Source organism: Podarcis erhardii (genome assembly GCF_964252035.2).
Source record: "Podarcis erhardii genome assembly, chromosome: 6".
In the NCBI taxonomy this organism is placed as follows: Eukaryota; Metazoa; Chordata; class Lepidosauria; order Squamata; family Lacertidae; genus Podarcis; species Podarcis erhardii.
The window spans coordinates 15,427,427-15,439,672 of record NC_138510.1 but is presented as its reverse complement, the minus strand read 5'-3'; the positions used below and the strand labels follow the sequence as shown (position 1 = coordinate 15,439,672).

The 12,246-nt window shown below is 38.2% G+C and overlaps 1 protein-coding gene and 1 long non-coding RNA gene across 6 annotated transcripts in view; one reads left to right on the top strand and one right to left on the bottom strand.

The window, feature by feature from the left end:
- SPO11 (SPO11 initiator of meiotic double strand breaks) overlaps window positions 1-4,138 on the top strand; it is a 23,976-nt gene extending 19,838 nt beyond the window's left edge. For 4 of the 5 annotated variants that reach the window (XM_081867976.1, XM_081867973.1, XM_081867972.1 and 1 more), the window contains 3 exons: window positions 1,356-1,432; window positions 1,702-1,813; window positions 3,773-4,138. In XM_081867976.1, coding sequence (XP_081724102.1) covers window positions 1,356-1,432; window positions 1,702-1,813; window positions 3,773-3,892 — 309 coding nt within the window. In that variant the 3' untranslated portion in view covers window positions 3,893-4,138. Of the gene's footprint in view, window positions 1-1,355; window positions 1,433-1,701; window positions 1,814-2,464; window positions 2,604-3,772 lie in introns of those variants that run through there. The other variant, XM_081867975.1, reaches the window with a different exon arrangement.
- On the bottom strand, window positions 2,548-12,225 carry LOC309345243. The gene is made up of 2 exons (XR_014158136.1): window positions 12,117-12,225; window positions 2,548-3,447 (listed from the first exon to the last, which is right to left on the bottom strand). It is a non-coding gene; the product is annotated as an uncharacterized lncRNA (long non-coding RNA).
- Between the last annotated feature and the right edge of the window lie 21 nt (window positions 12,226-12,246).

Here is a 12,246-nt window from a genome sequence, read left to right as displayed (position 1 = left end):
ATTGTATAATAAAGTTCTGATACAAATTTATGTTGTAACCACATTTAGAGTATTTTGTATAGTTCTGTTCACTCTATCTCCAAAAATACATTGTAGAAGTAAAAATGGTGCAGAGTGGGGCAACCAAAATTATCAGGGGTTATAACTCATTCTCATGAGGCTCCTGTAGGGCTCTTAACCTTGGGATGGCACTTCCCCCTGGAGCATATAGGCGATGTGAGTCTTCATTGCTTCTCCATTGGAAGGGCTGCCCTGCACTCCTAGACTGATCCTGCCAAGTAAACTAAAGTTGAATTGGGTTTACAGTGTAAGCCTAGCCATGTCTACTCAGAAGTAAGTTCTACTGAATTCAATGAGACTTACTTCCAGGTAAGTGGGCTTTTGAATACAGCCAAGTGCATAGGAGGAAAGGGTCCTGAGGGGCTTAGTTTATGAAGAATAGATCCACAGCAATCAGTGCCAGGATCTGAAGGCGGTAGGTCAGGATCAGTGCCAGGATCTGGAGGGGGTAAGATGCCTTCAGCTAGCCAGCCCAACGTGGATCTCTCTTTTTGTTCTCCCTTCTTGTTCCCAGCATACCTTGCTAAAAATACTCTTTTACCGTCACCTCATACCCAGTTACCCTAGCAACCGTCCAACCCCCAGTCTCTGTTCACACCTCAGGACAGGAGGGAAGGACAGTTCTCTTACATTGCCAATGGCCCTCAATGGCCCTGTATTGTTTCTTAATATCCTTGACTTAGCCAGGTCTCTCTTTTTCCCCCTTTTCTTTTCTTTTTTGCATAGGCTAGCCTAGGAATTCTTCTGCAGTTTGTATTTCTCCCTTCACAACCCAAATAATCAAAATCCTACTATTTATTAATTTCTAGGGTTTAGGAGGGTCCCCAAACCCTAGTATAACATAGTATACCTGCATCTCTACCAAAATGAGCATGGGTCGTGAACCTTTAGATGGAGATTCCTCATCCTGGATAGATGTGACTAGAAAACAGGATTCTGATGGGTTTTTTAATAGAAGGACTGAAGCTCACCTAAAACCAGTTATCTCAATAGAAAGAGGCTATAATTTACCTATTGTCTATCCTACTACCACCAATATCTTTGTCAGATAAACTTCCAAGCTGACATTTTTCTTTTTTTAAAAAAAGTATTTTTATTTAATTTTATCCATATAACCCCAATAACAAAATAGAACTTAATGAGACAAACACATAAAAATCAAAACAAGTCTTGGCATGGGATGCTCCATTCACACGAATAAATAATAAAGCTTATCTAGATATTTGCAAGACAGGTAAGTGGAGAGTACTGTCATAAGAACTGAGAAAACGAGAAGTGTTTTTTTCACATTTCAGTCTATGTCCTTTGAAGCCCATCGCCTCACAGTTCCTGCTATAAGATGGCTTGGCCTTCTTCCATCTGATTTTGACCGGTTAGTTACTTTTCTAAGAACTTTAATTTCCCTCATTCTTTCACAAAAATGAAACCAAAAACAATACATTTACTTAAAATCCCACAAAACTGGGAAACTTCTGTTGGATTATTCTGTATAAAATACACATGGACAGCTACAGGGTAAGAGAGAGGGTTTTTCAATCAGTGCCCCACTCCTTTTATTTCAGTGTGTAGATTCATGAAAATATTTTTAAACAAGTGTGAAAAATAAGATACAGTAGTCAGATTCATCTATCTGCCTTTCAGACTGAGTATACCCAAGACTGCATTGATTCCATTGACTAAACAAGATCAAAGTAAACTGGACAGTTTGAATACAAGACCTTATATTGCTTATCAATCAGCATGGAAAAAAGAAGTATGTACATTTTTTTACTATTTATTATTTTTTGAGCTTCTTGAACTCATTTTCCCTCTTACTCTACACAGAGAGAATATGTTACCTTAATTAGAATAATAGAATTATGTGATTCTAATTGAGGTAACGTATTCTTTCTGTGTAGAGTAGGAGGAAAATTCATACATCATCCCAAACAAGTTTAATAGCATGGTGTTTAATGAAGAAGCCATGGTTTGCAATCAACTACCAAACTCAAATCAGAACTAGGTTTCCAAATTATTGCTTGGATCCAAGCAACTGGGAGGAGAAATTTATTCCACAAACTCATGTGTAACAGCTAGCATAGGGGTGGGGAACCTTTTCCGGTTCAGTAGGCCAGATTGGCCTTACCCCAACAGGCCAAATTTGACAGGTGGGTGAGGCATCCCATATATCAATAAGCTGTCATGATGACATCAGATTATTGACAGGTGTGTTATCTCACTCACCTATCAAAATCCCTTGTACAACATTTCCCAAGCACCCCATAGCCAGCTGGCTGTCAGGCAACTGGAAATTACTGTGCAAGGGCTTTCAACTATTAGAGCATTTTTGAATCAAATTTCATGTTTTCTGCTAATTAGCTATGTGTAATCTACCAACTGACACAACCCATGGCTCTGCCTCCAGATAATGCACTATTGAGACAGGAGTGTATTAATGTGAATGCTAAAGACAATGGAAAAGAAAAGCAGACTAACAGATCCCAGGTATAGATTGTATTTTTAAAAACCTTTATTGGTTATATACAGCACTAAGGTTTATCCGTCACAAATAGTTTATCTTTAAGACCACTTTCATTTGTGTATTGAATAAACAGCTACTGTATTGCATAAGATTTGTCCAGTCATGCTTGTCCTTTTATCACTTTTAAGTTATTAGTTATTTTCTCAGCAATAGCCAATAGCCAATCCTTTCAAGGCCTTCCAGGTTTATATAGGTAGAATAAATCCTTGGTATTTAAATCAGTATTTAGGCCTTATAAAAGGGACAATAAGCATGCTGCATATTTGTAAAGCCTGTCCATGGCTTTTTGTGATCTTGGAGTTCAGCTACCACAACTAAACTGAAGTCATATGTGCCTGTGAGCCAAAGCCATATAAAAATACAGTTCACTAACAAATGCATGATTTATTAAGCACATTGCCCACCTGTCCTCCCACTGACTGTAATTGTAATGAAAGTCAGTTTATTATTAATTATACCACCAAATAAACTACAAACAAGAAACAAGAAAAGACCACATTACAGATCTTAATATATCTGACTACTTTGATTCATATAGTGTTATATACTGAAGTTCTCACCCTGGGCCAGCAGGGGGATACTGTAGATAGTTCAGGTCCACATATGCAAATAAGGGATCGAAAGTGACATTCAGTGATTAGATAGTTACAGAAAGTTGTTACAGTAACGTTGTACTGGAGCTCTATATAAGCAGAGTGGCTGAACCCTTCAGTTCAGTTCTGTTCTGACCTGTGAATAAACAAGAGCTGTTTGGAGAATCGCTGTGTTGTCTGATATGTTCACCTACAACTCAACAGTAAGCTGCTTTATTTGTTGCAGTGCAAGCTTTTGATTTTACTGCAGCAGTAGCAGCTGATAGGATTGAGCTGTAAATTGCCATGCATAATGTAAAAAAAAGGAAATTACTGCAAGTAAAAAGAGATTAAGACCATAATCCAACACAAACATAGGCATTCTTAAGTCAATCAAAATCAATGGTTTCAGTTCACTTACACAGTACATACTCAATTGTGGCCAAAAGCTGCTCTTGTACAATAAAGGTTTGTTTTTATACTATGAAATAACTTGAAACTGGAACAAAACTCTTTTGTTTCTTATGTGGCACAGTTACTCTTCTAGATCACTGTAAGTGTAATATATGCATCATATCAATTTCAATAGAAGTTTAATTTCCAATACTTTCCTTTACAGCTAGATATTATGGCAACATGCAAAATGAAGGCTGAAATTCAAGCACTGACGTATTTTTCATCCGATTATCTTTCCAGAGTGTATTTGCCAAATAAATTGCAGTTTGGTGGATGGATATGAATATTCAGTCAACTGTTAAAACATTTCATGCATCACTGTAAAAAAGTTTCATGCAATCCTAATTGAAAAGCTGCAGAATTTTTTTTTTACAATTTGGGGTGCATTTGTTTTTGCCTTTGATCTTTTTTTTTAAATTGGAAAGAATGATAATTTCCTTCCATGAATCCACATTATATTGCAGTCACCTAATATGTACTAATTGCAAATTGTTAAAAATAAAACGTGATTCTTACAGAAAGGCAAAGAGGATATGTTCTAACATTTAATTTAAAACCTTGATTAATTTCTCATAATTCAAGATACAAAACTGCTATTTTTAATGAAAACTATTGTTGCAAATACTGTAAGATGTGATGTATCATATATTCATTTATTTCAGCTTACAGACAATTGCAAATTAACCACAAGATAAAAAACTATAAAATGATTATTCCTCATCTTTATAAAATTTCCTAGAAAAATGGAAACATATGCAAACATTCAATATTTCTTTTTTTTTATATATAATAAATTTTTATTGAAATTTTTCCATAAAAAACAATAAACCAATCCATTTATATATCACATATTTCGCCTTGTTTGGACCTCCCTCAACTTCTCTGACAATCTTTCGTAGTTCAAATCCTCTCCTCACATTCCTTCATTAAATATTGCCATTAAATATTATATTTCTATCCTTGCTTGCCTTTTGGCAATACTCCTTCTATTTTCACAAAGCTTCTTTGAAACACGCTAGCGTTGTACTATCCTCACACATATTTTTCAAATACTCTGTAAATTTCCCCCAGTCCTCAATGAATTTCTGGTCTTTTTGGTATCTAATTTTCCCTGTTAATTTGTCTAACTCTGCGTAGTCTGTTAGTTTTAACCTCCATTCCTCCAAAGTCGGAACCTCTTCTTGTTTCCACCTCTGGGCCAACAATATCCTTGCTGCGACGATAGCATATTGAAACAGTTTACAGTCTCTCCTACTTATATCCGTTCTTGTTATTCCCAGCAGAAAGAGTTCTGGTTTCTTAACAGAGCTATATTTTAGCATTTTCTTTAGTTCATTGTGTATCATCTCCCAGAACCCCCTTACTTTTTTACAGTCCCACCACATGTGCATAAATGAACCAACCTTCTCCTTACACCTCCAACATTTATTACAGGTTTTGTACATCTCTGCTAATTTTGCTGGTGTCATATACCACCTGTAAACCATCTTCATTACGTTTTCTTTTAATGTAACACATGCCGTAAATTTCAAGTTTTCATTCCATATTTTCTGCCAATCACCAAGGTCTATGTTGTATCCTAAATCTTTGGCCCATTGGATCATAACTACTTTCACCTCCTCATCTATTGTGTGCCATTCTAACAAAATTTTATACAGTTTAGAAATTGTTTTGGAGTCGTTATTCACTATCTCTGTTTGGTATCTCGAATCTTTTTCTTTATACCCCTTTTCTTTCACATCCTTTTTAAACATTTCATTTATTTGATGGTAATGCAGCCAATCAAAGACATATTCTTTGACTTGTTCGTATGGTTTTAATCTCCACTTTCCTCCTTCTTTCTCCACCAAATCTCCATAGGTAATCCAATCGCTTCTCATATTTTCTTTTTTGACCCCCATGACCTCTAACGGGGATAGCCAATGTGGCACCCCCCCTTCCAATATATTTTTGTATCTGTCCCAAACTTCCCATAACGATTTCCGGAAGATGTGGTTTTCAAAAGTTTTATATCCCTTCTTCTTTTCTTTCCAAAGATACGCATGCCACCCAAATCTGTTGTCGAATCCTTCCAGGTCTAGGAGTTTTGTATTTTTGAGTTTAATCCATTCTTTTAACCAGCAAAGACACGATGCTTCGTAGTATAACTTCAGATCTGGCAGGGCAAAGCCTCCCCTTTCTTTTGCATCTGTTAGTAATTTATACTTAATTCTCGGCTTTTTGCCCTGCCATATGTATCTGGAAATCGTCCTTTGCCATTCCTTAAAAATCGCCACTCCTTTTAATATTGGTAACATCTGGAATAAAAACAGCATCTTTGGTAGCACTAACATCTTAATCATTGAGATTCTACCCCAGAAGGATAGTTTTAATCTATTCCATACTTCCAGATCCTTCTTAATTCCATTCCACACCGGGATATAATTGTTTTGGAACAGATCAATATTTTTTGGAGTTAGCCATATTCCCAGATATTTGACCTTTTTGACAATTTCAATACCAATTTGTTGCTGCAGTGCCTCCATTGTTGCTTTTTCCATGTTTTTAACTATAATTTTAGTTTTTTTCCTGTTTATTATGAAACCTGCCACCTCTCCAAATGTTTCAATTTCCTTCAGTATCTCAGCTGCCGTCTCCAGCGGATCTTCTATCATCAAGACTAGGTCATCAGCAAAGGCTTTAACTTTATATTGATTTTGGCCTACTGACACCCCCTTTATACTTTCCTTTTTCCTTATTGAGTCCAATAGCACCTCCAGGACCAGAATGAATAGTAGTGGTGACAATGGGCATCCCTGTCTGGTACCCTTAGAAATCTTTATTTCTTCTGTTATCACATTATTCACTATCAGCTTCGCTTTTTGCTCCGTATATATTGCTTTAATTCCATTGAAGAAGTGACTTCCCATTTCTCTCTGTTCAATATTTTTCAACATGAAATCCCATGCGACATTGTCGAATGCTTTTTCAGCGTCCACGAACATCAGCATTGCTTGTTTCTCATTTCTTGCAGACAGATATTCTAAAATATTTATTACATTTCTCACATTATCTCTCATCTGTCTGCTTGGGAGGAAACCCGCTTGGTCGTCGTGGATAATTCCTTGTAAAACCTTTTTTAATCTTTCTGCTATAATTCCTGTGAAAATTTTGTAGTCCGTATTTAATAATGAAATTGGTCTATAATTCTTTACTTGGGTTAAGTCCGCATCTTCTTTTGGAATAAAGGTTATAAGTGCTTCCTTCCATGTCTCTGGAATTTCTTTCTCCTTTAATATGTTATTCATTACTTCTTTCAGTGGTATCAACAGGGATATTCCCAATTCTTTGTAATATCTTGCTGTAAAGCCGTCTGGTCCTGGGGCCTTTCCATTTTTCAGTTTTTTTATCGTCACTCTTATTTCCTCTATGTCTATCGGGGTGTTCAGCCTTTCTTGTGCTTCTGTCGGGATCTTTCGCACCTCTTTCTCTTTTAAATATCTTTCTATTTTCCTCATATTATTCTTTTCTTTCTTTTTATATAATTGTCTGTAATATTCCAAGAATCCTTTCCTAATATCTTTGGGGTTTGTTATCTCCATTCCTCCCACTTCAATTTTATTTATTGTATTTTGCTCCTTCCTTTTCTTAGTCTGCCAGGCAAGCCATTTTCCTGACTTGTTTGCGAATTCGAAATTCTTTTGTCTCAGTTTTTTTATATTCCATTCCACCTCCTTGTTAATCATCACTGCAAATTGAGTTTGTAAAACCTTGATACTTTGCTTAATTCTTTCATTGTTTGGTTTCCTGATTAGTTTTTGTTCGTTTTCCATAATTTGTTTTAAAATTTCTTTCTTTTCCTTCTCTCGATTTTTCTTCTTGATCGAATTCTGCTGTATAAAAAAGCCTCTCATCACCGCCTTGCTTGCGTCCCACACGGTGTTCATCCTCGTTCCTTTATTGCAATTGTCTTCAAAATATTCTTTCAATTTCTTCTGTGCGTCTTGCACAATTTTCCGGTCATCCAATAAATAATCATTCAGTTTCCATCTGAAAGTTCTTTCTTCAAATCCTTTGATTTCTAGTTTAATGGGACTATGATCTGAGATAACTCTCGGTTGAATTTCTACTTGGAGGATTCTTGGCGTTAATTCATTTGATATCCAAATTTGATCGATTCTAGACATTGACTGGTTTGGTTCCGAATAAAAAGTAAACTGTTTCTCCATTGGGTGTCGTAGCCTCCAGATGTCTATTAAATTGCAGTTTTTGACCATTTCAAAAAAAGTTTTAGGTAATTTTCCTTCTTTTGATCCATTATTTCTCAATCTGTCCATCTCTGCTGATACCACTCCGTTCATATCTCCCATCACAATTATCTTCTGGTCTGCGTATTCCAACAGTTTTTCTTCCAAATTTTTGTAAAAATCAGTTTTATTTCCATTAGGTGCGTAGATCCCGACAATCACTATTTTCTCGCCTTGCCAATTAATTTGAATTGCAATAACTCTTCCTTCCTCATCTTTGAAAATTTGTTGGGCTTCGATTTTACTCCTTACATACAATATCACTCCCCTCTTCTTCTCCTTATCTGATGATATAAATTCGTTTCCAAGTCTCTTGTTGATCAGGATTTTCCTGTGTCTCTTTGCTACATGCGTCTCCTGCAAACAAATTATGTCTAAATTTTTCTTCTTTAAGAGTTGTTCCACCTTGTTGCGTTTCTTTTTTTCGTTCAGTCCATTCACATTCCAATTCCATATGTTTAAAGCCATATTTTTCAGATTAAATTAATTTGAATAATATATTTTCCTAAGTTTTATAATCTTTCCTCCTCTTCTTCCTCCTCTTCCTCTTCCTCCCCTTCCTCCTCCCTTTGTTCTCCATTCTTCACCTTCACAGCGGTACCTCCAGTTGCTCCTTTCATTTCTTCTTCTTCTTCTGCCGTTAATTCTCTGTACTTTCTTTGGAACTTGCCTATCTCCGCTGGGCTGTTCAGCCGGTGTCTTTTATTCTTGTAGGTAAAGGAGATCCCCTCCGGGAACTCCCATCTGAATTCTATGTTGTTCTTTTTGAGAATTTGTACCAGTGATTTGTAAGGGTCTCTCCACTTCAGCAGTTTGATTGGGATGTCTTTAAAAATAATTATGTAAAAACCGTCTATAGACAATCTTTTTTCCCTATTTTTTTGGAGAACCAAATTTCTCATATCTCTATCCTTAAATGTTATCAAGCAGTCTCCGGGATATTTCTTCGCTTTGGTCGTTCTTACCTTCATCCTGAAGGCATTCTGAATGGAGTTTGCCACCTCCACCTCCTGAAGCTCCAACCATTGTGCCATTTCTCTTGTTAATCTTTGTTTAATATTCTCGTTATGAGTTTCTGGTATCCCTCTCATCCTCAGATTAACTTCCCGTTGTCGAAGTTCATTCATGGAGATGGCATCCCACATTTCTTCTTGTGTTTTGTTAGATTCCATGAGACCCGCCCTGATTTTATCCTCTTCCCGTTTCAGTTCCCTCATTTCCAATTTTGTCTTTTTCATTCCCTCCTCTAGCACGTGAGTTCTCTTAGATACTTCTTTAATTTGTCCTTTCAATTCATTTACTGTCTCGTCTATTTTCTTATCCATTTTCCCAATCTTTGCGTCTAATTGTTCAATTTTTGTTTCTAAATTCTTTTCGCTCTGCCTAATTTCACCAAACATTTTCAATATTTCCGCTCTAAAATCTGTTTCTTGTTTGGATCCCTTTCTATCTCCCGGAGTCCCCCCTTCACCACTTTTTTTCTGTGTGTGTGACATTTCATCCAATTTGATCAGTAGCCCTATATATCAATAACCCTCTTCTGTATATCAATAACCCTCTTCTATATATACCAATTATTTATCCCCCTTTCAACCAAAGAATCAAATTAATCTCCCCAGAAACAATCCCCAGTGCCCCTTAAGTTCTTTAGTCAGTTATACTTTTAAATCTATTTTTGCCCCAATATAGTTATGTCCATTAACCAGTCTCCCTAATCAATGTTCCTTCTTCTTGCCCCCACTTGGGCTAATCCACTGGTTAAAATTGTTAATGATCGAGTTCCAAATCCAAAATCCAGAGTACCAGTCCAATCAATACTCGGTCTTGAATCTTCCTGCCACCATTTAGGCTAATCCATATCGTATTGCATATATCCACCTTCTTAAGATTTTAATCCTTTTTGGTCTTCCTGCCCTCAATTGGGCTAATTCCCTTAAGAGTTCGGGCTAATGGGGTGTTCCGGAGGTTAAACACCGATAGGTTAAATCCCAATTAAATTTCTTCCCGGCAGTCAGGGATCCCACCTCAATGACAAGTCCGCTCAAAGAAACCAGCCAAAATCAGATAGAAAAAGAAAAAAAAAAAAAAAAGAGAAATCAAGTTGTAATTTTCCTTCCAACCGCCAGGAGGTTGCAGTCGGTAGGGAGAGTCCAGAGGACACACACACACACAAAAAGAAAAAAGGAAAAAGGAAGAAAAAAGAACTGCAAAAAGAAGTAGGGAAGTAGGGAAGACACTAAGCAAAATAGAAGCTTCCCCGCTTCACAGAGTGAGATCTTCTTTAAACCGGTGACCAGGTTGTTTTAAAGTTTAAAGTTATTTGGGTTTAGTTTAGATAGTAGTGCCGTGCCAAACAGAAAGTCCCTTTCTCCTCCTTCTTCCTCCTTCTTCCTCCTTCTTCCTCCTGGCACGTAGCAACCAAAAAGAGTAATGGAGTCTCTGACCCGATAGATTCTTTCGTTGCGCAGAGCTTTTAAAAGTGAAACTATCGACCTTTTTTTGCCTCCCGTTGTATGGGGGCTGGGGAAATCAGGAACATATATACAGGCTAATCGCAATATAGTAACTTATTGCTCCCCTCTACTTTCCTCTTTTATCAGTTACTTTGTTTCAAGCGCTCTGGAAAGTTTCCAAGGGGAGAAGAGTTCGACCGCTAGCGACACTCACGTTTTCCACTGCTTTGCCTAGATCTCTGCGTCCGCCATGATTTCAGATAAAAGTTGAGCTCTCTTTTTAGCCTCCTTTTTCTTCGAAATCTCTTAATATTCACTCCGAAATTATGTCCTCCTTGTTTAGACTCGAATTTGCTTTTTCTGAGAATCCAGCGCTTCCCCCTCAGGCTCGGGGCTTCGCTTTCTCGAAGGGAGCTATGGCTTCCCTCAGCCCGCTTCTCCCCCCGTCGTACTCTTCGCTCCGATAAAACGGAGTTACCTGACGTCCGAGGGGTCCACGATTTCGGCTCCACGGGAACCAGTGTATCTGCACACCCTCCAGATACTTTTCAGGGGACCGCTGCGCCCTGCGGAACCCCTTTTTCCTCCGAGAAGCTCGGGATTCTCCGCAGTGAAGAAATCCCCGCCTGAGTCGGTGTCGCGCTGGACCGGAAGTCCGCAAACATTCAATATTTCACAGGCACTTGCAGTAGTATTGAAGCGGCTCAATGCATGGGAGTGCAGTGCCAGAACTTTTCAGAGTAGGAACACCAGGGTAGTTGATGGATCTTCCTTGCTTTGGCATGTGAATGAGGTGACTATGAGGCTTTTAAGTGTGGTTGTGACATAGAAGCCCAGAGCAGCATTCCCTCATGTCCTCCAGTTGTTCAACTTTGCTGCAGGAACATTTGTGCTTGCTGGGGCTATTGGGAGCTGTTAGTCCAAGACATCTGGGGGTAGCTAGGTTTGGTAAGTGGTTGGACAGTGTTCTCGAAACTACCAACATGAGTTTGACCAAACTGTGGGAAGCAGTGGAAGACAGGAGTGCCTGGCGTGCTCTGGCCCATGGGGTCACGAAGAGCCGGACACGACTAAACAAGGTTTGGGAAGACTGGCATAGAGGAAGTCAAACAATGAAGAAAATTATCAGAGATGGAGTACTTTAGTTTTGATGGGCTTCCTACTTTACACTTGTTTAAATTGTAACACTTCTCTATAAAATTGTTTGCTTTCTAATTAAATGCTAAAGATTGCATTTCAGCTGGAGGAAGATCTTTATTAAATACCTTTTATTAAATACGTTTTTCAAGTTGAACCAATATAGTCAGAAGAAAGCATCACTAAGTTCAGTGGAGTTGTTAGAAGAGGAAGATCACTGAGTTTAGGAGAGCTTCCTCGCCAGAATGCGATATATAATATTGCTGATATAGTAAAATGGTCTTTATGCTATGTACTGCTGCCCGTTTGGAGTGCGCGGGCGAATGGTAACAGACCAACACAGCTAGCTGTCTGCTCTTTTGAGCTCATTTGGACGGCTCTTGAGAACAAGGAACCGAACTCTCCTTGGAGACGTGCCTATAGGGGGCGTCACGACCAGCTCCTGCACTTCAAAATTTACCATTCCCTTACACCGGGCCACCTGTTAACCCCCTTCAAAAGCAGGTAAAATGCAAAATTAAATGCATCCAGATTCGTCGTTGAGCAAACTTCCCAACACCTCACAAATAATAATAATTTTTAAAATCCAGATTTTTTCCCCCTCCTGCGTGCCTTCAGCCAAAATTGTTACCTTCGGCTAAACTAAAGCAATAGCCTAATCGCGGAACCGCGCGAGCATCGGAAGCCACCTTGCAATAACCTAAAAGCAGCGGCTCCTAAGGACACAGCCTGCAAAGGACCAACCGGGCAAAGCACGTGAG